General features: G+C 39.6%; 1 protein-coding gene across 1 annotated transcript; it reads right to left on the minus strand.

The window, feature by feature from the left end:
• Positions 1–566: 566 nt before the first annotated feature.
• TARS1 (threonyl-tRNA synthetase 1) lies at positions 567–26,765 on the minus strand. The gene is made up of 19 exons (XM_087958534.1): positions 26,607–26,765; positions 23,892–23,969; positions 22,192–22,382; positions 20,734–20,857; positions 20,125–20,246; positions 19,085–19,202; positions 17,477–17,541; positions 16,828–16,906; positions 16,058–16,204; positions 15,568–15,666; positions 13,022–13,188; positions 11,276–11,438; positions 10,763–10,900; positions 9,638–9,715; positions 7,571–7,671; positions 7,366–7,470; positions 5,366–5,438; positions 3,999–4,113; positions 567–1,039 (listed from the first exon to the last, which is right to left on the minus strand). Exons 1-19 carry the CDS (start codon positions 26,760–26,762, stop codon positions 891–893), a joined length of 2,268 nt encoding a protein of 755 aa, XP_087814660.1. The 5' UTR covers positions 26,763–26,765; the 3' UTR covers positions 567–890.
• Positions 26,766–26,896: the final 131 nt, after the last annotated feature.

Genomic DNA, 26,896 nt, shown 5'->3' on the forward strand with positions numbered 1-26,896 from the left:
CCTCTTACCTAGGATTGAACTCAACAACCTCCTGATTGTGAGGTGAGAGCTCCACCTTTAGGCCACCACACCACTCTAATGGAGAAATGATGGTGTATTTAAATTAGATTAAATGACATTAGAACTATTATCTTTCTCAGCTCTTGTCATGATCTTTCCTGAAAACCCATAAATAGGGTTGATTCTCACACTCCGTACTGCATAACATCACAGATGCGGGAGAAACAGTTAACAGTTGCCCTGTAAGAGGAGACATCATTTATTCAACTTTAAGCAGGATGTGATCCTATTTTAAATCTCAGAAGTGTAGGTAATCTAACTGTTTACAACAGAACCGACCTGATGCAGGGAAATATTGGGAGAGTTTTGATGTTCTGCATTAGATTATATTGTAAATCAGTGTTTGTCCAACTTGTGGACTTTTAAAATGTGTGGACTTCAACTCCCAGAATTTCCCAGCCTTCTTAAAGTTGCCAAGTTTGGCAAACTGTTGTAAATGAAACAGAAGAACGAACAGGAATTGTAAACCACCAAAAAACAAAACAAAACCCCACGGACACGAACTCTTTGTCGAAAATTCAAAGGCATTTTTAACCAAATTTATTCTGTGAAGAAAAACAGTGAAGAGGTTTGATCTGAATCCCGGATTAGCCTTTACTCTGGATCTTAAGATAGTTCATTTCTGAAGCTTTTATCCAGTTGCTACTCAAAATAATCTCCCTCATCCTACCAAGATTTTCAGTTTCATCTCTTATCTGAATTCTGAACCTATAAATGTGTAGGATTTATTTCAAAGACTGGATAGTGCAAAACTTTATATCTCTCGAAACTAACATAGGAGAGAATGAGAAAGCTAGCTCTAATTGGAGGTAAAGAAGCAAAGGATTTGGTTAAAATTCTTCTTCAGCATTTTTGCTGTGGTCACGCTTTAGTTGCAGTAGCCTTTCTACTGTTTCAGGCACAGTACGTTCACCGTGAATTTTGTTGTCTCTCGTACGGATATTCACAGTCCCACAGGCCTTCTCTTTCTCACCAACAACTAAAAGGCAGATAGAGAGAAAGAAAGTGAAGAAAAACAATGTCAGAAAAGGAGATGCAATACATTACTATAAAATACTCAAGAATGCTTGAGATTTTAAATTTGGACAACCTAGAACTATGCCGCCTATGGTTTGATTTAAGCATAGTTTATAAAATAATCTCCTTTAATGTACTACCAATCAATGATTTTTCCACCTTCAACTGCAACAATACAAGAGCACACAATAGATATAAACTTAATGTACACCACTCCAAATTTGATTGCAGGAAGTACGACTTCAGCTACAGAGTGGTCAATACCTGGAATGCACTACCTGACTCTGTTTGTTACATCCTCTAACCCCCACTCCTTTAACTTCAAACTAACCACTATTGACCTCACCCCCTTCCTAAGAGGTCTGTAAGGGGCGTGCATAAGCACACAATCGTGCCTACCGTCCCTGTCCTATTGTCCCCAATTATCCTATTTTCCTGTATTTATACTTATGTTTATTATCTTGTAAGCTATTGACAAATAATAAAAATAAAATGATGGTGCCTTCACTATTGTAATGAGCCACGGTGGCACAGTGGTTGGAGTGCAGTACTGCAGGCTACTTCTGCTGCTGCCTGCCTGCAATTTGGCAGTTCAAATCTCACCAGGCTCAAGGTTGGCTCGGCCTTCCATCCTTCCAAGGTGGGTAAAATGAGGACCCAAATTGTTGGGGGAAATATGCTGACTCTGTAAACCGCTTATAGAGAGGGCTGTAAAGCACTGTGAAGCAGTATATAAGTCTAAGTGCTATTGCTATTATGGCCAAAAAAGGATCGTTGTCATTACCATCATAACAGTATGGAAAAATGATAAGAGTTTCCTTCTATACAAATCTGAATATGATGTATGGAAAAAAAATCTACCAATAAAATGTACTGTTTGGGGAGGGTTTGTGGGGAAAAGAGTAAGAAATCTATCAAGATAATTCATACAAAGGAAAAATAATCTGTAAAATATTGACAATGGTCATTTGAAAAAAGCACTGAAAATTAAAAGACTAAAAGTTGAATCAGAATTAGAAGATTCTAAATTAGAAGAGTGGAAGTTAAATGAGATCATTTAACGCAGTGTTTCTCAAACTTGCCAATGATGTGGACTTCAATTCCCAGAATGCCCAAGGCAGAATTCTAGAAGCTGCACTCCATACAGCTTAGAAATGCCAAGTTTGAGAAAAGCACTTAATCTCATCAGAAGACTGGAAATAAAATTGTTTGCTTAAGGGGACAATTAATACTTTCTGGGCATTTTTTATCAGGAGCAGCTTATATTAGAAATATTTGGAATTGCTGTATTACTGTTTCTCTGCCCTTCTGACTCCACTGTTCTTATGACAACTGCAATATAGATATGTGACTCACAAGAAATCTAAAGAACAGCATGCAGAAAAACCGCTGCTGATATGCAGCTCTATGACAGAAATAGCATCAATTGGATTTCATTACCAAATTAATAGCAGGAAATCAGCAATTGATTATTGTGCATTTAAAGTAGAATTTGCATGCTATTTGCATTTCAAAGCATTTACACAAAAGCAAAATAGATGCAAATTCATGAAGTAGGATTGGCCTATTTACACTTGCTCCCCCCTCTCAAATAAAGTCATGAGAAAGGTGTTAAAATAGAAAGGAAAAACCATATAGCATCAGAATAATAGACAGAATTACAGAATTGGAAGGTACCTTGTAGGTCATCTAGTCCAACCTCCCCATCCAGCAGGAGACCATACACCATTTCTGAGGGTGTGTGTGTGTGTGTGTGTAACAATTGTGTTTGATGTTGTTTATGTACTTTGGTATGAAAACAGCATGACATTTTTGTTAGTTCTTTCATTAGCAGTGTTTCTCAACCATGGCAACCTTAAGACAGGTGAACTCCAACTCAACAAATATGTCAACTTTTACGGAGTTTATTTAATACACACATGTTCATTTTTAATGTTTTTTTAACTGTATATTTTCTATATTTTAGCTTTAAAATTATTATTTGCATTTCACCCTTCTTATGTTGGTCTACGACAATAATAAAGATTTGATTGATGCAACTCTTAAATAAAGTCTACCATGGACCTCACCCCATTCTTAAGAGGTCCTTAAAAGGGCCGTGCATAAGCGCACCAGCGTGCCTACCGTCCCTGTCTTACTGTCCCCATTTATCTGTATTTACTTTCTTTGTTCATGTTTATGTTCATACCTATACTTGTTATCTTGTACATGTTTGACAAACAAAAACTCAACAGGTGGATTCTGGGAGTTGAAGTCCACCTGCCTCAAAATCACCACGGTCAAGAAACACCGAATTAGAGAACAGCTTCCGGTATAGCACAGCTCTCAGCATTTTCCGTCAATCTGAGAAGCCAGCAGAGCAATTGATGAAGGTCTATTGCTACAAATGAAGACCTAGTGCAATTTAATAGCTATACAGACCAGGAAGCTCAGATTTGTTCCAAAAGTGGCACTCATTAAAAGGAGAACTCGTGCATCTAAATAAAGGTGCTTTCCTTACATGTCAGAATGCTGCTGGCAAAACAGCAACTTTGTACATTAACAAGCAGGCAACCACTTTTTCCCCCAAAAAAAAAAAAACCAAACCCCACCCCCCCCCCCCCCCCCCCCCCCCCCCCCCCCCCCCCCCCCCCCCCCCCCCCCCCCCCCCCCCCCCCCCCCCCCCCCCCCCCCCCCACCCCCCCCCCCCCCCCCCCCCCCCCCCCCCCCCCCCCCCCCCCCCCCCCCCCCCCCCCCCCCCCCCCCCCCCCCCCCCCCCCCCACCCCCCCCCCCCCCCCCCCCCCCCCCCCACCCCCCCCCCCCCCCACCCCAACACAAACACAAATCGGAAGAATATCATGTCTGCTTCTGGATGATGCTTTAAAGCGGATATTGCTCAAATGGAGCTAGACATACACACACTGCACAGAGACACTTTTACCTAAAATAAAATTGTACTGAGCAAGCTGAGCGTTTCTGATCTTCTTATTCAGAGTGCAACCAGGGTCCACGTCAACATCCACCCTTAAACCAGCATCATGGAACTGTTGCTTCACCTTTGGGAGAACCAAATCAACAAAGTTTTAGATTATGCATGAAGCAAACATCTGAAAGGAAATGCATTTGGGGGCTTTGCAATTCTCCAAATCAAAATAGCAAGCTTTGTTTCCACCAATATGACATTTGAATAGTCAAGAGAGTCTGTAATCAAATCAACATTTAGAAGTTAAGCCCTACAATATTTATGTAGTAAGTATTCGCAACAGCATGTTTTTTAAAGATATTCAGATAGATGCAGACAGGAAAACAAATTGTGATTCGGATCTAGATTCATTTCTCAAGAACATAGTAATAAAGTTTTGCCAATGGAAACATTACATTCATACAGAAACACACATATAACTGCACAGTCATAAACAAAGTAGTTTTCCCCCATGTCATCACTCTGCTAAACAACTAATTCCCAAAACACTGTCTTATGCCCTGGACAGGGCTCTCAAATTCCCTGCTTGCAGGCTGGATGCATCACGCGCTGGCCATGACCACACCTGGTTAAGCGAAGGGGAAAAAAGTCCCGATATGTTATGTGACACCGTCGTGACGACGTTGAGTTGACACTCCTGCCCTAGGATATCAAGCCATGTCATAGGGCTATATTACGATTATCCTTTTCGTCATTCCTATTACCTATTCCTTATGACTATCGCTTTGTTGTTTCTATCTTATGATTTATGTTGGTTGCTTTTATTTAGTATCTTATGACTATCACTGAGTGTTGTATCTTATGATTTATGATGATCGTATTATGATTATGATCATGATTTATCACTTGTTGCTTGTATGTACACTAAAGCTTATGTACTGTACTACTGTACTCTATTCCTATTCTCTATCCAAAACCCCAAGCAGAATTGCCTTTAATCACACTTAAATAGACAAATCTCCCCAGATATCCTTCTCTATTGGACAGCTAGGAATCCACTTCTCGGTTCCCCTTTAACAGATGCTCACTTTCAAAATAGATTTGTAAGTAAGGAATTAAAACATTGGTCAAACTGTGAGCTACATACAAAATGTTCCTTTGCAATGCAAATAGTTTGCATCTGTTCTTCTGTGGATTTTGTTTACATGTCCTAAAAGGACTTCTGGATTTTAGTCTCTGACAGCATAGAATCCATCTATGCTGCTCTCAAAAAGCAAGACTTTTTCCCCCCAAGAAGTTTGCCATTCTCTTTTTGGATATGTTCACATCTTTAGAGATTCCTAAGTTGATTTTGCATATAGGAGAAAATAAAAATTGAAATTTACCTTTTGTGCATATTCCTCACATGTTGGTCCAACTGGTATTACCATCACTTGCTGAGGAGATAACCAGAGTGGCCTTGGACAAAAGAGAAACAACAGAAGTCACTGCTATATGTTTAAAGATAACAGCAAATTCCTGCTAACTTTAGGGTGGGCTAGCAACAATGACCTTCTGCACTGCTGTTAATTGTATTTCTTAGAAAGTGTACAAATGGGCTCCAAAACTGTGCATTTCTTACAGTATCAGAAAAAAAGAATTATTCTTCGTAATTCAGAATAGGTCAGATCCTGATTTGATATCCTAGTTGTACCAACTAACTGAGATTGAACAGATTTTCTAGGTCAAAACGCAACAGGTTTCTTACATGGCTTTAATAAGACAATGTCGTAAGTTACTTTTTTTTAGCACTGTTGTAACTTTGAATGGGTGCTAAACAAATGGTTGTAAGTCAAGGACGACCTGTAACTCAACTGTATGGAAATTTGAATAAGAGCTGCAGAGGGATTGGAAGGCCACCTGTTCTCTAAATAGTTATGGCTTCCAAAGAATTAAAAAATCCCCCACTGGGTGGTTGACAGATTCACAAGCTGCTTGTAGACTCAAGCAAAACCAGATCTCACTAAATCCTCCATTGCAGTCTGGCTGTAAGGCAAAAAAACCTTTTCCCTCCGTTTGAGAGCAGCTGTAGCTAAATCTGCAAGCTGGAAATGTGGTTAATCTTAATCCTGGCAAATTGAAATTGCTCATGCTTTGAAGTTCACAAGCTTCCGACAACTATTAAAATCAGTTTGTTGACCAAGATGTGAGCTGTTAGAAGTCACAGCCAAGTGGCTCTCAATAGCTGCACAGACCAGAGGGAAAGAGGAAAGGGAAAATCCAGGAAAAAGTTATTTCCCACGATACATTTCTCAATGCATTTCTCATCTTTCCTACTATCTCCTACTGGTTTCTTATGAATTATCAATTGTTGTTTGTAATGTATGATTAATGATTGTAACTATGTCCTATGACTTACTGTTTAGATGTACGCTGACAGCCTACGCACCGAAGACAAATTCCTTGTGTGTCCAATCACACTTGGCCAAAAAAAAAAAAAAAAGAATTTTATTCTATTCTAAAAATGTTGAATTTATTGCAATGTCTAAACGCAGCCCCTTTATTGAGGGTTGCTGTTGTGGGGAAAATAGCAAGCAGGGACATTATATACACCATCTGTAATTGTATGGGGTGCGATATAAAAGTCTGTAGAGATTCTCAGTCATCCGGGTCACGATTGCCCCAAAGGTGCTTTTTCAAGAGGTAACTGGACTTTCTTTCTTTTTTTTTCTTTTGAAGACGTTTTGCTTCTCATCCAAAAAAGCTTCTTTAGCTCTGACAGGATAGTGGGGAATGGAAGGATTTATTGTCTGCAAGGAATATAAATCTTTCCATTTCCAACTATCCTGTCAGAGCTGAAGAAGCTTCTTGGATGAGAAGCAAAATATCTTCAAAAGAAAAAAAAACAAGGAAGTCCAATTGTCTCTTGAAAAAGCACCTTTGAGAGTACGATATAATAATAATTATAACTGACAGTTATGGTTTCATATTTTTGTGTACAGGTAGTCCTCGACTTATGACTACAATGAAGCCCAAAATTTCTGTTGATAAGCAAGACAGTTGTTAACTGAGTTGTGCCCCATTTTACACCTTTTTTTTGCCACAGTTACTTAACCCATTATGCAGTTGTTAAGTGAATCTGGGTTTTCTCCATTGACTTTGCTTGTCGGAAGCCAGTTGTGAAGGTTACGCATGATTATCACATGACCCCAGGACAGTGCCCCTGTCATAAATACATCCACTCGTCAAATCACCCAAATTTTGATCACTTCCCCATCAGAATGTTGAAATGGTAAGTGTGAAAACTGGTCATGAGTCCCATTTCTTTTCCAGTGCTGTTGTAACTTTGAACTAAATGAATGGTTGTAAGTCAAGGACTGCCTGTACAAAATAACAATACAAATACCATTTGCCTCCATAGTTTTCAGTCAGGATAGCAATCATCCTCTCCACTGATCCCAAAATGGCACGATGTATAATCACCGGTCTCGTTTTGTCATTGCCATCATGGCTAGAAGATAAAATCAGTGTAATTTTCAAAACCCAGTTAACTAGATGAGAATTATAAAATGAAGAATTTAAAAAAAAACAACAACATAGGATCTACTTACCTCATGTATGTGAGGTTAAATCTCAGAGGGAGCTGGAAATCCAACTGGATGGTGGCACATTGATGGTACCGCCCGATGGCATCTTTGATCTGGATATCAATCTTTTGGGAGGTAAAAAGGAAGAGGATTAAGACAAACAAACATGGACAGAATTCTTACAAACACTGAAGAAGTGAAGAAGCTTTGTGGATAAGAAGTGAAATATCTTCAAAGATAAAGGAAGATCAGTCATTAACTCCTTCATTTAACGGTACGGTGCCTATATCTGGCTTATTTTATTTATTTCATTTCGTTCCACAATCTTTGTAATCAGCAGCCAAGCAAAAGGTTTCCTAAGATATTTCATTAGGAATTTTTTTTTAAAACTATCTTGCTTTACAATCTAGTTCATCTTGGTACGAAAATGGTAAAGAACTGTCTTTGTCTCTAAATGATACAGGAATAGGTGTGTTCCCCTCATTTTCATTTTGCAAAGTGTCAGCACTGTACTTGTCAGGCCCGCAAAACAATGAAATGTGTTGATACTTCAAAGCTGAGCTCTTCATTGTTTCCTAGACAGAATCTTGCCAGATGAAAGATTCTGCCATATACTCTGAGAACGATTAGGGAGGGACTATCTTCACCCTATTTATCTCATATAAAATATCACCACATTGCATCGCACATACAAATCTGTTACATGCAATTCTTATATATATACAATTCTGTTTAGCTAATACCAAACAGACTTGTATATAGAAGAGTCTAGTCTAGTGTTTGTTTTTAATATAGTTCATGTTGGAGAAGACCTGCTCACATACGTATGTAGATTCGAAACAGGCATATCTCTGATTTTCTGCACAATTTCACTCTTGTTTTTGAAGTCTGCAAATAGATGTTCTGAAATCTTAATGATTCTTTTATAATCTCCGTCTGTAAACAGCTGACTATTTCCTGAGCAGCCACAAAACTAGCATATGTAGTTGAATTAAATCTTCTGTTTTCTTCTGAAACTTTTCTTTTCTTGGATTTATCCATGGCTGGCCTACTGAGGGTCAAAAAGCTCAATAAATAGCATGCCGGCATGTGGCACACATTGGCAGTTATGACACATATTTTGAGTGACAGGAAGCCGCAGCCGAGGTGGGCTTCAAAAATTTTAGCAAAGGGTTCTCTGCCCATTTGCTGGGTGGGTGTGGCCTAGTCGGCCTCCTGCACCACGGTGGGGGAGCATTTTTGCTCTCCCTGGGCTCCGGAGGCTTTCCTTGAGCCTCCGGGGAAGGTGAAAATGGCCTCCCCAGGCTATGGAGACTCTCTGGAAGCCAGAAACAGGCCCATTTCCAGTCTTCCTGAGCTTCTGGGAGGCCCTTTTTTCACCCTCCCTGAGCCCCCGTGCGCGCCTTGCATGTATCTGCATCCAAAATAAGCCACGTGGGGACTCCTGGGAGGGTGGGTGGGGCCAGCCAGGAGTGGGATTTGGGGGTTCTCCGAACTGCACAGAATCTTAGCTAGGGGTTCTTCTGAACCCCTGCGAACCCCCAGCAGCCTACCCTTGGCCGCAGCAGATAAAAGAGCCACATGTGGCTCCAGAGCTGTGGGTTGCCGACCCCTGGTCTAGTCCAATATTTCTCAACCTTGGTCACTTGAAGATGTGTGGACTTCAACTCCCAGAATTCCCCAGCCAGTGTTGCTGGCTGAAGAATTCTGGGAGTTGAAGTCCACACATTTTCAAGTGGCCAAGATTGAGAAACACTGGGTTAACTCCATTCCTCAGATCAGCTGCCCTGATAAACATGACTTATTCAACAGTCAAATAGGAAGGCTAAGAATACGTGAGCTAGCTTGTCACACACGTACACCAACCTGTCCCCATTTCATGGTACAGGAGTAAGTAGAGAACTTTTCTCACCCTCCCGCCTGAATATTCTGCTAAATAACCTCGGAGCCCTGAAGGGAATCATGGTATAATGGGAGTTAAGCACAGCTAAGCAAACAGTGCACAGTTTCTCTAATAAAACAAATTACAAAAACAACTTCACGGAAAATGAAACAGTGTTTTAAAATATTCTCTTAAGGTGATTTACTAACCTTTGGCCCATAGAAAGCTCCATCTCCTGGATTCAGTTCCCATTTCTCTCCAAACTCATTCAGGCTATTTTCAAGTTGCTAGTGGAAAATGATATGCCAAATATTAATGGATTTGTTCTAAGCAAAATAATTTGTTGTTTCTCTTCTTCACAACTCAAACATTAGAGGAATTTACTTCTTACTTTTGTGAGTGTGTGTGTATGTTTGCATATCCAAGTCAGTGATAACCCTGGTAACTGCTTTACTTCTGTTTTGTTAACTGCCTTAAGTCTCAAGAAGCTGGCAATATATACAACTCTGTATCAGTAAATACTATATTCACCTAGCTAGGCTGAATCATAGTGCTATCCTATTATCTGGAAGCTCTCTTCCTTCCAATCTCAGAATCTCTTAAGGTGGACTAAAAATACGCTGAGCATCAGTTAATTATATACTTAACATGTGCTTTTAGACTAAACTTACTTATGTTATCCACTAAAATTATTTTGCCTGGCAATGGATTCTGCAGTCTGAATTATAGCCAAGTAGGAGAACCATTTAAATCTATAGTAGCCCAAAGTTCATGGCATCCTATGGCTATGATAGCCAAAGATCAGAAGGAATCACCTCCATGCTATAGTTCACAAAATTAATAAAAGTTGTCAGTCCAAAAAGTTGTGTTAGATTTATCCAGTTCACAAGGTCAGTTTTTAGACCAGAGGTCTCCAAACTTGGCAACTTTAAGACTTATGGAATTCAATTCTCAGAATTATAGGAGTTGAAGTCCACAAGTCTTAAAGTTGCCAAGTTTGGAGACCTCTGTTTTAGATCCTTAAAATTTGTCCCCTTCAACCTTCATTCTAACAGCTCTTTTCTTTCCTGCTGCCTCTAATCTATATGGAACTTGTGCATCTAATGTTATAGGGGAAAAATTCACATAAAGAATGTGTTCTTTTTTCATCCCCTCTGAGAAAAGTTATTTGAGGACATCAGGGGCTGCAGATTCAGCACAATTCAACCCCCAAACTACAAATTGGGAATTATATATTTGGATACAGCTTTCTTAGACTGATTTATGTAGGCCTGCTTACTACATTATTATAGGAAATAAATGAACAAACCACTATATTTAGGACACAAATATACCTTTTCAGCTTCATTCCACACTTCAATATCTCCAAGGAACTTTTCGGGACGGGTAGAGAGATGAAGTTTGAAGGAAAAACCAAAGACATCATACACAGCGCGCAAGAATTCCAGGCAACTTTTGATCTCCCCTTCAATCTATCCATGAAATAAAAAGACCCAATGCAGTCAATATCCATTCATTTTTATAACACTATTTTCCTTAAATTGCCCTAGATCAGGGGTGTTAAATTCGATTTCATTGAGGGACGCATCAAGGTTGTGTTTTATCTCGGGGGGGATGTGGCGCGGCAAGGGGGTGTGACCAGTTTGACGTCACTCATGTCAGGGGCACCAGTGGCCCAAGCGCTCCGCACCTGGCCCTCCCAAGCTCTGTTTTAGCTGGCAGACACACTGCGGACCAGTCCTTCACTGTTTCCAGGGCAGCCCCGCGACCCAGATCTAAGCAACCCGCAGGCCGGATCCAGCCCTCAGGCCTTGAGTTTGACACCCTTGCCCGAGATCATTTCCCACCTGCTCCATGGCACAAAATATGTGAGCGTCATCTTGCTGGAATCGCCTCACTCGGGTGAGACCGGTCAGCGTCCCAGACAGTTCGTTACGGTGCAGAACTCCAAAGTCAGCCAGGCGCAGAGGCAGCTCCCTCCATGATCTTGGCCGATGATCGAACATAAGACTGAAGAAAGTAAGACAAATTGTTGACATCTGACTGGGATGACACTGCTGAGAATAGCCACATGAAGAATCAAAAGCAGTCTTGAAAAGCAAATGCTTTTCTACAAATCTACCAGTTTTCCCCAACTAGAAATTTTCCCTTTCCTGCTCCTTCTGCCGGCTCCCTCTCCATCTCCTCCGACTCATCTGACTCGAGTGCCATCTCCTCTGGCAGTCAACAAATCACAACATCATTAAAAGAGACATCACATGACTGCAGTAGACTGATTTATAGCCTCACTTCTGCAGCAGATAAGCGAGTCACATGTGGTCATTAAACAAGACATCATGTCATCATGACTTGAGATTTTACTGCCAGCTTATCCATCAAGTCTATTTGTTGGAAGCCATTTGTGAAGCATACAGTGTTCACAGGATTGCAGAACATTGTAATGGTGGTAAATTCCTGTTGGATGGAAAGTGCCTGATTCTTGATCATGTGACCACAAGAATGTTGCAATGGTTGTAAGTGTGAGGACCAGTTCTAAAGTTCATTCTTTTCAACGCTGTTGTAATTTTAATCACTAAACAGGACAGATATTCAGAACAAAAACCTGACTTTTTTTAAAAAACCATCTTTCCCCTTCTTCCCCACTCAAATTTTAACTTCTTGAATCTCTACTATCCTCACTCATCTTACTAACAGATTCTCAACATGTTAGCTTTATCTTTCCCAACTAAACTATACTGTGTTTTTGGCAATGTATACACAGATTTATAAACAGAAAACTTGTGTTGACAGTTGTGTGTTTTCCAAAGGTATCAGACAGAAGAGAAGCAGCTAGCCAAGCACCGTACCAGAGGAGGAGATACAGTACATGTTTACTTAAACACAGGGGTGGGAGTCTACCAGTTTGGACCAGTTCTATAGAACCGGTTGTTATGATTCTGTGCAGTTCGGAGAACCGGCAAATCGTGCCACTGGCTGGCCCCTCCCCTCCCCTCGAATTTCTTGCTTTCTAGCTAATCTAAATCACTGTTGTACTGCTTTGCCTTCACCCAAAAGGCTTCCCTGAGGCCCAGTCAGGAGTTGGAGGGTGAGGGAGAAGTGGCCTGAGAGTAGAGCTGAACCTTCCTGAGGGCTGAAGCTTCTATTTTTCAGTGCAGACTCAGGCAGCAGATTGCAGAAAGGTAGATCTGTGAGTGAATCTGTGGTACAAAGCAACTCAATCTGCTTTGCCTGATTTTGGATAGAAGTTGCTCTCTTTTTTATATAAAAAAAATCAATATTTACATAAATAGTTATAATATTTACATATAAGCCACACCCACCCAGTCACATGACCACCAAGCCACACCCACAAATTAGGCCACGCCCACAGAACCGGTTGTCAAGAAATTTGAATCCCACCCCTGCCTAAACAGACATGTGTCAGTTATTAAATTGATCGCAGCCACAGCAACGAAGCATTGCTATATGGGCTTTTGGTGACAAATATCTGCAAGCACGTTCCAAGAGTAAGGTATTAAATTCTAGACCAAAGCAGAATAGGAAGGAGGGAAAAAAGAGAGCAATTAATCTAAAAGTTGGCATAAATCCAGTACCAGTGTCCAGGACAGTTCATGGGCTTCAGAGCGAAGATCTCCTTTTCCACCTCAAACGAAAACATGTTGTCGCTGTAATGCTGCCAATGGCCAGAGGTCACCCAAAGCTTGCTGTTGTAGATGTTTGGAGACACAACTTCTTGGAAGCCTCGCTTTCGATACTCGCTCTGAAAAATCAAAGAGCCAAAGCCACATTTAGCAGAGAGAATCATGCACAGGTAAGTCCTACGATCACAATGAGCCCATTTTCGTTGCTAAGTGAGACAATTGTTCAGTGAGTTTTGCCCCATTTTAGGACTTTTCGTCCCACACTTGTTACGGGAATCCCTGAACTTAAGTTAATAGCATGGCCATTAACTGAAAATGGCTTCCCCGTTGACTCACAAGGGCGCAAAAGTTGATCACATGATCCTGGGACATTCCATCCATCATTAAATATGAGCCGGTTGCCAAGCATCCAAATTTGGACCATGTGATCATGAGGATGTTGCAATGGTCACATGTGTGAAAAATGGTCATTAAGTCAACTTTTTTCCTTGCCGACATAACTTCAAACAGTCACTAAACAAATGAGTCGTAAATCAAGGACTATCTGTGCATAATTAAAGCAATTTTCTCCTAACCAATACAGATACATTCTTCATTACAATCAATAATCTACAGTCATTAACATATAAAAGAAATGTGTTTTATTTTATGTTTTTAAAATTTGAAAACTTAATAAAGTTTATTTTTTTAAAAAAGAAATGTGTATTCTTTTATTGTGACCAATGAGCCATACTCAGAATTAAAACAATTAAATCTACAGGTAGTCAGTCCCTGCTGACGTTACTGTGTCATTTAGCGACCATTTATAACCGTATTAAACCATTTTTGTGACCAATCCTTTGATTATGCCTCCTGTCACAGCATCCCATAGTTACATGATCACTGTTTGCTTACTTTCCAACCAGTTTTGTTTTGCTTAATAGCCAAACGGGAAGTCACATCATAAGCCTGTTCCGGTCACACAATTTTCTGCTTTGTGACTGAAGCATTTAATGACAGAATTGCTACCACTTGTGGTCACTAACTGAAGACCACCTGCACTATGGTAATCAGGGATGCATTCTTTGAACACGTGTCTTCACTACTGCTACAGTAAATTTGGCCACGGTCTTAATGCCCCAGTCTCACCTTTCTATAGCTTTTCTCGCCTGCCTCTGAGTTCCTTGGCTTCTCCCCACTCTCGCCCCAAACCATTTCTATCACATCCATGCGCTTTGGATCGGATCGCCCAGTAGTGGGATTCAAAAACTTTGACCACGGGTTTGGTGGGCGTGGCTTAGTGGGCACGATTTGCGTGCGGTGCACACACTTTGTGTGCATGCGCATGCCAAACACATGCTTTGCGCAGAAGCGTTCCAACTCACCTCCAGCAAGCCTGCACTCTCCCGGTCGCTTCAGCAGCAGCTGCGCAGCGCTATTCTGTGCCGCGCAAAGCAGCTGTGCTTCAAAAGCAGAAGATAAAAGGCGGGCAGGTGGGCCCAACAACAGCAGAGCGGCAGAGAGAAACGGTTCAGTCTCCGCTGCTCATCGCCGCTACCGGTTTGGCTGAACCGGGCCAAAGCGGTAGGATGCCACCACTGGGAACGCCTCAAAAAGAGTTATTCCACACATGGAATAGTTCATGCACGGAATATTTTGCATATTCATAATAATCACATATTCTGAAAGCTCTGCAAATATTACCAAGAACAATTAGAGATAATTGCCAGCTCTGTTCTACAATCATGAGGGGTAATAAAACGTGACGGCTGGGGGATTCTGGGAGTTGAAGTCTACCCATCTTCAAGTTGCCAAGGTTGAGAAATAGTGGTCTATAGACTGGCTAGGCATTTAATCAGCTCCAAATTAATAGAAATGTGCGTAATTGAGTGGATTCTATTGCTCACAAGCTGCCAATTGTCAAGATATTTGGGCCGCTCGCTGGAGCCCTACAGACTTGTACAATTTATGACGTATCTATTTATGACATATCATAAGTTCAGGCTTATGAAATAGCCTATGAGAATTTTTCCCCCCGTCTTTAGAAGGGAGTACAGGAGGCATCTTATGTTCTTTACCTGCTGAGTAAACTGTGGCCACAAGAAGAACAGATCTATTCGGTAAGTGCATTGACCAAGACAGCATGATTTTAATAAGCCTGTACATTGTGTAGAAACCTTAATGCAGCCAGGGTCATTTCTGCTGCAGCAAAACTTCTAGAAGAAGAATTGAACCAATAGCAGTAGCATTTAGAGTTATATACCGCTTTATAGTGCTTTACAGCCCTCTTTAAGCAGTTTCAGAGCCAGCCTATTGCCCCCAACAATTTGGGTCCTCATTTTACCCACCTGGGAAGGATGGAAGGCTGAGTCAACCTTGAGCCTGGTGGGATCTGAACTGCCAAATTGCAGGCAGCTGGCAGTCAGCAGAAGTAGCCTGCAGTACTGCACTCTAACCACTGCTCCACCATAGCTCAAGGAGTGCTGCTGATACCACAGAGATGAATTGTTATGACTTACCCTGATATATTCTATCAGTGTATTATAGATGTAAGCGCCCTTCGGAAGGAAGAAACAGCTCCCAGGACTCAGTTCATGGAAGAAAAAGAGTTCTTGATCCTTTGGGATTTAAAAAAAAAATCAGTTTTCCTATTTATTTCCTTACCACATTTGCACTATTGTTGGAGAATATTCAGATGAACAATTTCTTTCTAAGATCACATGTATTGTTTACTTAATAATCAAAGACTCTGGGTGTCCCACAAACTACTAAAACCAAGTGCATCACAAATAATAAAATGTAATTAAGGAACAAGTAAAACCACTAAAAATCCCTTAAACCAGAAATAAAGTTGGCAGCAACCCCAATACTAATATACTACACCCTAAAACCAGTCTTGCAACCTGACTGAAAGTGATGTGGAGAAATTGTTTCATGTAGCAAAGAAGAATGAGAAATGGTTTTTTTTTTAAAAAGCATATGCACTATTTGAGCAGAAATTCCTCTTACCCGTCCAATTTTCCTGTGATCCCGGTTCTTAGCCTCTTCTTGGAACTTTTCCCATTCTTTCAGCATTTTTGCATCAGGGAAGGAGATGCCATAAACCCTTTGCAAGGTTTCCATATCAGACTTTCCTTCCCAATAAGTAGAAGAATTCTGGAATTATAGAAGATTCAGTAACATTACAGAGTATTATTACAGAGCCACTCTAATTACTGACGTTCACATATATGCTACATATCAATCTATGTTTAAACATATATATTTGCCACAATTCAGAAATAATTTAGGGTATCTTATGATGTGCAAATCTAACTCTTAAATAACATGTTGATGGAGGGAACATGAAAACATGTAAACTAGTGTGCAACAATAAACACAGCTACCAATTCTGAAAGAATTATGGGATGAGTTTGACAAATATTTTAAAATAAAGTACTTTCTTTATTACAGCTGCAATAAGGAAAAATGATAAAGGGGCTCAATTTATTCACGTATAAGACCCGCTGATTTCAATGAAACCAAAGTATTCCCAGGTGTTTTAACAGTTACACTGCTCTACTTCATCTCAATAAGAGACAGAACTTTTAAAAACATTTTTACACTGCAATGATTTCAAACTAAATGCCAAAGATTCTAATAACTCTAAACCAAATGCATCTTTCCGTGGAAGTTTTGACTGGATTTTAAAAACTCAACTAGAAAATTTGCCCCAAAGCTCTCATTGTGAGGATCTAGCTGCATATATTATAATTACAGGATGAAATTTAATTTCTTACCTTATGTATTTTTAAGGCCTTTATTTTCCCAGTATGTCTGACGTGGGGCCCTCTACAAAGATCAATCAAAGGGCCACACCTAAAAGATAATGATAGGGTTCAGTTTCTTGAAATTGTATCATAAACACTGACTTCTTATTTTTATTAAAAGGAAAGTGAATGTGCAGCAGTCATCCACTAACAATATCAAGACTGACATTCTTATAAAATAAAACAGTAGATTACTGCATATCATGGTTTTCTTTGGAACTGTGTCCTCCTGCCCACAGAGAAAACAGAGGAAGATAAACGGTCAGACAATATCATGAGGGATTGCAGCCATGTTTTTCAACCATAACAGCTTTAAGAGGTGTGGACTTCAAACTCCAGAATTCCCATGGCTGGCTGGGGAATTCTGAGAGTTGAAGTCCACATATCTTAGTTACCATGATTGCAAAACACTGGATTAAGGTATGCAATGGAGATAAATTGTTCCAATTGGCCATATGGTAGTGTTATGACTGGGAAGACATTCCATGCTAGGTATTTTGTGAAAGGGCCTATAATATACTTTCCAAATTAAAAGTGAGACAATTTTGTTTAAAACTGGGGACCCTACAGTTAATAATAGAAAATCTAGGCTAGGTGGGATGTTTGTCTTTTATTTTACCTGTATACAGTAGTAGTTGGAGTGGTGACTTTTTCATTTAAGATCCGACACTTGAATTTGTTGTACTGTTTGAAAAGACAATTTTAAAAAATATATAGAATTAATGTTAATTTTAAGATACAATTTCTTGTGCCTGTAATTTGATGTTGAAACAAACAATCTATTTACCCACAAGAGACATATCTGTTGTTTGAAAAATAGTCTAATGAAAGCTAGTTCTTCATGCATCTGTGCTTTCCACTATGAATTTAATCATGCATTTCCACTTGCATTGCATTCATACTAAAGTATTCAAAAGGCCTGGAAACCATTAAGATTCTCACTTATCGTCTCAGAATCCTATAAGACAGCATTACAGGGGTAGTCCTTGACATATCACTATAATGGACTCTGTCGATTATGGTCATATATTGTAACAATTGTAAAGAGGGTTTTTGCTATAGTTTGCTGTGGGTGTGGTTTTTCCAAAAACTGATCACATGATTGCAGGATGTTGCAAACAGCTGTAAATGCAGCCATATTGCAAGTGGCCAAAGTTCAGTCATGTGACTTCTGAGTGGGCCTGACCATCAGAACTTCAAATCTGGGTTCTAAGTCCCTCTTTTAAAGTTGACCAAAATGTTGAACAGTTGTTAAGCATTCTGCTATCCAAGTAGTTGCAACTATCAAATTGGGAGGTGGTAAGCAATAATTATTGTTGAAATGTCTTTGAATATTAGTTGCTGGGTTTGGTAGTTAGGCTGTTGGTTTGAGCTCCAAGCTTGGCAATTTGGTTGCAAATGTTTCGTCGCCATTCGAGGCGACATCGTCCATGTGCTTTGAGTTGTGTCTCAAACTCAAAACACACTGACGATGTCTCCTCTAACAGTGGCAAAACGTTTGCAACCAAATTTCCAAGCTTGGAGCTCAAACCAACAGCCTAATAATTGTTGTCCAATGTTTCCTACTTCAAGTCATTTTACAACTTTGAAAATGAAGGGGGTTTATATACAAAGCCATACTGTAGTGTTTGCACAGAGGAGATTCATTAAGGGGAAATTCATTAAGGGGAAAGACTGAATTCTGACCATATTTCCTGCTTAGATCCCTGCAGCTTTCTTGTAAAAACCAGCCCTGTGTTTACACTTAATTTCATAGCATTAAGCCATTACAAGGTTTGCAATGTAAGGATTCTAGATTTAATGGGAAAAGGGGATGTATAAGCCAGTAAAGCAGGATTTACAACCTTGGCAACTTTTAAGACACATGGCTTTCAACTTTATGTCTGGCTGGGGAATTCTGGGAGTTGAAGTCCACACATCTTAAAGTTGCCAAGATTGGAAAACCCTTCAATAAAGGCAGGCCTGTTTTGCAGACATGACATCCCACATCCAACATGAGGTCCAAGTAATGTAACTAGAAATAATGTAATAGTTTAAACAGAGGAAAAGGATGGATTCAATCAGCCTCTAGTGACACTCGAGGTGACAAAAACTGAGATGCTAAAGACACCAACTGAATCATAAAAATCAGTTGAAATATGTCATATGATTTGAGAAAGTGTTGCAAAAGTACCTAAATGCTCCACTAGTAACTAAAGTTGGCATGAGAGTGTATTTTAGTGTCTACCTTAAACATTTCAAGCAAAGTTTCCTTCTTAATTTCCAGTCGCTCAAAAAGTTGTTTCTCCTTCATGATTTTCTTGCACAAGACTTCTATGGCAGGAAAGTCATTGCTGGACACACCCCTGAAACAAACGAAGATGTATCAGTATCAATTGTACTTATTGTTGTCTGACTTCTGGTTTTTTGTTTTGCTTCTTATACAGTCATCACTAAAAGCAAATTGCCAGGTCAAGAGGGCTGCCCTGCCCTGAAGGAGGAGGTAGAAAGAAAATCCTATTAGTTTGGAAACCTCCACCATCAAAGCAACAAATGTGTATTTTATTTTAAATCGTTTACAGGCAGCATCTGGCGAAAAACCAGAAACAATAAACTTTGCAGATAAAAGATTTATAACCATCTGTAGGAAGAAAAATCCTTATTAAACTTCCCAGCCAGAAAAACACCAAACTAGTCATCAGAAAAGATGCAGAGATAAACTCACAGCTGTTCAAGGAATCCCCTTATAAGAAAGGCACAGAAAATATCTGAGTTGCTAAGTTTTTGTAAAGATTTGCATAAGTGAATCTGAAGAACTCATGTTGGAAGCCTATGTAGGTAGTCCTTGACTTACTTATTTAGTGACCACTTGAAGTTACAACAGTGTTGAAAAACTACTTACAACTGGTCCTCTCACTTACTACCAACATGGTGTCCCTGCAGTCACGCGATTGTAATTCGGGAGCTTGGCACCCGTCACACCCATCATCAATCGTTGCGGAGTGCTGCAGTCATGTGATCGCTACCTAGAACATTCCAAGATGGCTTCTAACATGCAAAGTCAAGGGGGAAAACTGGCAGGGAAAGTCACAAGTCTTAGGCATGTGACATCTCAATGAAAAGCCACACTGCTTAACAATAAATTATATTCCCTATTGTGGTCATAAGTCAAGGACTACCTGTCATTAGATCCTAATCTCATTCAGCCAGGAAAATAGGATTTACCTCTTTTTCTCCTCATTTACCTCTTTTTCTCCTCACATAAACATATACACACAGAAAGCTTACCCATCTTCAAGGAACATATCATAGTAAAATCCATTCTCTATTGGTGGGCCATAACACAAGCAACCACCGTATATTCTTTCCATGGCTTCGCCCATTATGTGAGCACTAGAATGCCAGTACACCTAACGGGAGGGAAAAGATAAAGAGAGCAGATCAGGCCTGTATTTGTAGACTCCAATTAATGCTATGCTGTCAAATTTAAGTCTGCCAATGTAATTTCCTACCACCCTGAGACATTCATGAATTATCAGATTATAGTATAACACAGTTTATTCTCATTCACAAAAAACAACAGGAAAAGCCCAGGCCAATCATGCCCACCAAATGATGACCCTTCCTTCTGCAAACTTCAATAAACCCAAAGTTCTCCTTCCTCTCTATTTGTACTAGGAACATTGCTGTGTTGTTTATTTACTGTACAGTCAGCTGTCAATCCATTTTGGGGCTTGACTCAATATATTAAAATCAATACTTGGGGGGGAGACCACACAAGTAGATGGCCATATAGAAGTATACCCTGGAAGTCTCTCCATCCAAGCACAAACTAGGCCTGGCTTAGCTTCCACCTGCTGAGGCTGTTCCTTTAATACAACTGAACTGATGACTTACTGCTTGAGCTTCTTCATCATCAAACTTGAGTAATTCCAAGGTACAGTCTTTCTCCAGAGGACGATCAAGATCCCAAACCATTTTATCCACTCGAGCAATAACTGTGTTGTCTGCCAAACCTTGACTAAAAGTGCGAAACAATAGTCATGTAAGTTGTTGGTACATATTAACACTATTTTTTTTATTGCTTGTTTATTCTCAATGGCAACAGGAAAACAAAATCCCCAAACTCATTTTCATTATTTAAATATTATTTTATAAGGTGGTATAATCTGATGTCAGGGAATTATTTATGTATATGTTTGCGTGTATCTTTTTCCAGTGCAAAGGTATTTCTGGAACGTGCAATGAGACAAATTTTGAAAAATTATTCAAACTGAATAAGTATATCAGAATAGGACTACTCATCGGATGTCACAAACATGCAAGGTGACATCAAAAACTTATTGATCACAACAAATGGGACACTGATACGTTCTCTAAGTCAGTGGCCCCCAACGTTTTGGGCACCAGGGACCAGTTCCATGGAGAAAGGTTTTTCCATGGGGCCAGAGGGGGCGTGGTTTTGCATGTTTTGCACGGACCGGTTTCTGGCATGCCGCGGATCCAGTCCACGGACCAGGAGTTGGGGACCCCTGCTCTGAGTGTCCCTGGACCTTGTAAAATGCTTTCTAATGTTTTCTTGTTCAATGCATTCTCTCAGTATTTTTCATGGCAGTGTTACCTAGTTTTCATAGGCCGTTTGTTGCCATTTCTCACCTTGCATGTTTGTGACATCCGATGAGATGAGTAGTCCTATTCTGATAAATTCCTAATAATATACTTATTATTTGACAACTTTTTAAAAATCATAATACTTCCTAAAATACAAATGACAACAAATAGCCCTGAAGAAATATAATTTGATAAGTAAATTCTACTGAGACTCTACACTGGCTATGTATCTGATTTCAGATTAAATTAGAAAGGAAACTAATGCTGAAGTATAAAATAAAATACACAAATACAAAGCAACATCTGGACTATATACTTGGGTTTTTGTTTTTTTGGCAACACCTAATTGTCACACTTCTGATCTCTTCCTAACTATAACGCCAGAAATGACCACATGGCATCTAAAAGATCAGAAACAACATAGCTAGATTTTTAAAAAAATTACGTAATTGTCTTATTTAAATGTTGTTTCCTCAAAATACTATCCCTGAGCTGTACAAAGTAGCACAGAATATGTAGGTCTTGTATTACCATTGACCACTGTGTTACATTTAAATAAAAAAACATTAACATCGGTGTATTCCTGTGTACAGCATGTAGAGAAGTCATTAAGATGTTCCCTCAATACAGAAAAATGGGGTGCTATAAATGACTGAGAAGAACATGGTTAGCAAATGATTAAAAATTAAATGCACGCGTCTATGAATGATAAATGCAATATGAATTTTCTAAAGGTAAATATACCTGATTCCACAGGCAATTTGGTATGGTGTAGTTTTCCAGGATTCAGCATCAATTTGTTTGCCATCAGGTAAGGTCACTTTAATGGGCTTACTGTCTTTAGCAGCTCGCTCTGCTAGAAGAGCATCATGTTCTGCTTTAAGTTTGTGGTACATTTCCAAGCGTTGGTTAATATAGTCAGGCCATGGACTAAGCTGCATGGGATCGAGAAAGGTAAAGAAAACTAAATATTCTGGAGCCTACATTTATTAAGTACCTTCAGTTTCCCATATCTTGGCAGTCTAAAGAATTTCATATATCAATAAAGGAGAATATTGGTAGCTCGGGGTTGAAATTGGATATATAAAATTGAAGGTCCCTGGTGGTCTCTGAGCTTTGTTGCTGTCTCGCAGATGTTTTATTACCAACTAGGTAACATCATCAGTGCATCTAGAGCTTGTGTAATGAAACGTCTGCAAGAAAACAATTAAGCTCAGAGAGCACTAAGGAGCCATCAATTTTTTATATCCCTCTTCCCCCCAAAAAGAGATCTTTCAGCAAGTCTGAAGGAAATCTTGAGGTTTACGACCATAAAATAATTTGATTTGAGGTTTACAAAACTTCCAAGAAGAAATAAACCTCAAGAATGACTCCTTTCTCCACTCCAAAGCTCTATAATGACTAACCATGTCATTAAGTGCAATGGACACAGAGTGCTGAAGGATTCTTAAAAGAATGGTGGGCGATTGTAACAGAAATGCCCCAATGAGCAACTTCTTGGTAATGATCTCGTGCATTGTGCATAAAATGTTTCAAAAGTGTTAAATGCACTAAAGACATTGAGTATTAATATGAATACAATCACACATTGAGTTAGAATTAGCTGTTTTAACCAAATAAATTTCCTGTATTGATAAGCACAAATTGCTAAGTAGCAAATGCTGGGTGAAATCTTGAATCTGTGTGCAATATTTCTAAGTTTCTGAAAGATATTCGGTCATCTAATGATGGAAACAAACTTTGGGACTTGTTGTTCTGATCCAAGGTGGTTTTGAAATATTGTCTAATAATCCCCCAGAGACGTATATTTAGAAAAATAAAGGATCTGCATATATCCTTGCAGTGTCCAGCACATTTCAATTAAGCCACTTTTCAAAGCTATACCCATATATACAAATATGCTATAGATATAACCAAATTTGTATGTATTTTTAAAAATTATATGAGTAAACCTGTAGAAATTGGGACAGGAAGCCATCATTTAACGGCTGCCTTGTTTAATAACCATTTGCAGTTACAACAGTGATGAAAAAGTAACTTTGCGACCAATCCTTGTCTTTGTGATGTTTACAGGTCTGTAAAACAAAGGAATCCTGAAGTAAGATCATAGGCATAGTTGCTTTGCTTAACAATCAAGTTGCCAGTTCCAACTGTGGTTGCTAAAACCAAGACTACCTGTACAGGTATCTTCTCGTAAGGTTCTTAAGATAAGTTGAGGCAGTTATGATTGGGGAAGGGAGGAAGAAAATGGAAGGGGAAATTAACTACTTGCTTGTTTTTTACTGTTTTGAATTGAAGACAAAATCATGAGCAGAAAAAGTAGATGTGTAAGTATATTATTTAATGAATTCAGGAAATTTAATTTCCTAATAAACACATTCAGGGTCCAAATATTAGTGACTGTATAATGTTTAATGTGTGTGTTAAATAAAGATGAGACAAACCTCAGAGCGACTGCTGTCACCAGTTCCTTCCATGTTTTTCTTCTCTCCGGGAATTTTCTTCTCCTTCTCAACCAGAATCTAAAAGAACAAATGAAAGTGATCAAGCCACATAATTCAAAGTGTTCATAAATCAGTACCCTGTTCAAAAACACTACGAACTTCAAGGAATTTTTTTTTACTAATGAAATGAAGAGTACAAATGCATGCGAACTAATATAAAATCTTAGCTATTTTCATTAGCTAGGGACAGCTTTCTTAATAAATCAAAAGAAAAGATAACACATTACAGATAGGAATGTGCAGCTCTCACTTTTTAAGAAGCCCAAAGAAAGTGTCCAAGTTAGTTCTAAGCATGGCATCAGTTAGAAACTCATGTAGAAAAACATTGATTTTGTATATTGAAATAAATCTCAGTAATAAATCTGACATGCTTAGGTTTTTGAGGGTTAAATTGTGTCCTGGTTTTTAAAATAACTTCATATAAAGATTACTAGAATGATATCTCAGCTATCACATTTGAATTTCCCTTGTTCTAACATAAATAAAAGAATATCTAGACATGGGTCTTGAAATCGTTTGAGGATTTAAGGTGATGTAACTGAGATTCAGATGAATTTAACTCTGAATCGAAGTATAAAAATGGGCAGTTTTGAGGAGATATGCTGGGTTACACTTTAGAGCAGGGGTGTCCAACCTTGGCAACTTTAAGACTTGTGGACTTCAACTCCCAGAATTCCTCAGCCAGCAAAGCTGGCTGAGGAATTCTGGGAGTTGAAGTCCACAAGTCTTAAAGTTGCCAAGGTTGGACACCCCTGCTTTAGAGTAATGTAATTATGACAGTAGATGTGGAATTGAGAGGTAAAACCCGCTGCTTTTCTATACGTGTGTGCAACATCAGCCCATATACAAAAGGATCAGAGGTAGTATCTCAATGTTCCATCTGATTGTGATTGCAGGTTTAGGCATCTTCAAGTCAAAATCATGTAAAATAAAGGAAGATATGGAAGTGAAATAGCCCCCAAAAGGAGGAACTGGATTAGACCATATTGCAATAAGCTAGGGCAAGGAAAACTGAAACTGACTACCTGCAGAACTATTTTTGTGGTCTCTAACTTCATAGGAAGGGGACAGAAAGTTATTGAAACTGATAACAAAAATTGAGTTGAAAATGTTTTGCAATTCAGCTAATGAAAAAAAAAATCAACATAAATAGATGTTGCAGCTTTTCTACTGAACATGAATAATCAACTCCAACACAATTAGAAATAAATTATATGACTTAGCTGACATGATGGCAGGAGAGCAGCTCTACTTTTAGCCACCTCTTCAAACATTTCTACTATTAAAAATTGGAAGTTATATTTGAATGATGTAGGAAATGAGATATAATTCTGATTTAATATTCTGATAATATGATTTACAAGTTATATTTATATCCTGGAACAATCGCAGCTTGAAAACCAGTTAACTCTCATTTTTGGATGTCAATGGGATTTAAATGGGAAAGAAGAGGAGGAGAAAGGTGAGAAGGTGAAGAAGAGGAGATCAGCTTTTTCCGTTCATGTTTTAAACCATGAGTTATTACTGCAATATATTTAGCACTGCCTAAAATTGCAGTTAAAACATCTCTCAATTTGATCCAGGCACATTAGTGGCATCTAAAACTCTTGCATCAGTATAAATAAAATATTGGAATTATTCCAATCAGAAAAAGGAAATAAAATATATGTTGCATTGAGATACAATCTGGTCACCATGGAAATTGTACACACAATATGTGACCACATGATTTCCCAAAAAAGCTCACCACCCATTATCGAAGAAGAGAAAATGAAAGTAGGAATAAACTCACAGGAAGAAAAATAATAAAATAAAATAAAAGCCATGAGTTATTACTGCAATATATTTAGCACTGCCTAAAATTGCAATTAAAACATCTCTCAATTTGATCCAGACACATTAGTGGCATCTAAAACTCTTGCATCAGTATAAATAAAATATTGGAATTATTCCAATCAGAAAAAGGAAATAAAATATATATTGCATTGAGATACAATCTGGTCACCATGGAAATTGTACACACAATATGTGACCACATGATTTCCCCAAAAAGCTCACCACCCATTATCGAAGAAGAGAAAATGAAAGTAGGAATAAACTCACAGGAAGAAAAATAATAAAATAAAATAAAAATCGAAGCCCTTTCCCTCGATTTCAATCATTTGAAATTCTGCTTGTCACTTTTAAAACAACAACAACAACAACAACAATAAATATAAGATGCCTAAAAAGCTCACCACCCGTGACTCGGGAAGAGAAAACGAAAGCACTGTTAAGAATTAAACTCAAAGGGAGAAAAACAAAATAACATTTTCTTTCAATCGATCTCATTTAGACGTGGGTTTCAGTAGGCCAGTCTCTCCCCTCCGGGATCTCCCAACCTGCCCCACCTGCCTGATCCTTCAGCAGCCTTATGGGAGTTGTAATCCGGCACCCTGAGAGGTCAGGAGCAAGGGGAGAGGCCACAAGAGAAGGCAAAAGAGTAAAGGGACCCTAGGAAAAGTCGCGCCGCCGGTCCGCTTCACCCGACCGGCGTGGTCGCCTTTTGGAGAAGCCGGCGCGGTCTGGGAACCCAAATAAGGCCGACCGCCAGAGGAGCCGGGGAACCGAAGTCGGGGCCGGGAAAGGACGCTCAGGGAGGGGGCTGCTGCTTACCTGCTTCTCGGCCGCCTCCATCCCTTCGTCTACACAGAATGAACCTGTCCGCAGGACTACTGTCAAGCGCGCCCGGGAAGCAGCAAGGAAACACCGCCGGCTGGGCTGATGCAATGTGCTATGCCAGATTGCGCGCGGCTCTCCGCCCCTCGGCATCCGAGAGGGACGGCCTTTCCTGGGCGGAGCTTCGGGGCGGTGCAAGCCCGGCGCCGGGTCGCTGCGACCGGCCTCAGCGGCTCGGGCCGCGCCCGGAAAGTCCCCATGCCGATTTCCCGCCTTGCAAGCTGCGC

The sequence above is a fragment of the Notechis scutatus genome, chromosome 2 (genome assembly GCF_049901735.1).
Source record: "Notechis scutatus isolate UNSWTSFEM ecotype Mainland chromosome 2, rNotScu1.2, whole genome shotgun sequence".
Lineage (NCBI taxonomy): Eukaryota > Metazoa > Chordata > Lepidosauria > Squamata > Elapidae > Notechis > Notechis scutatus.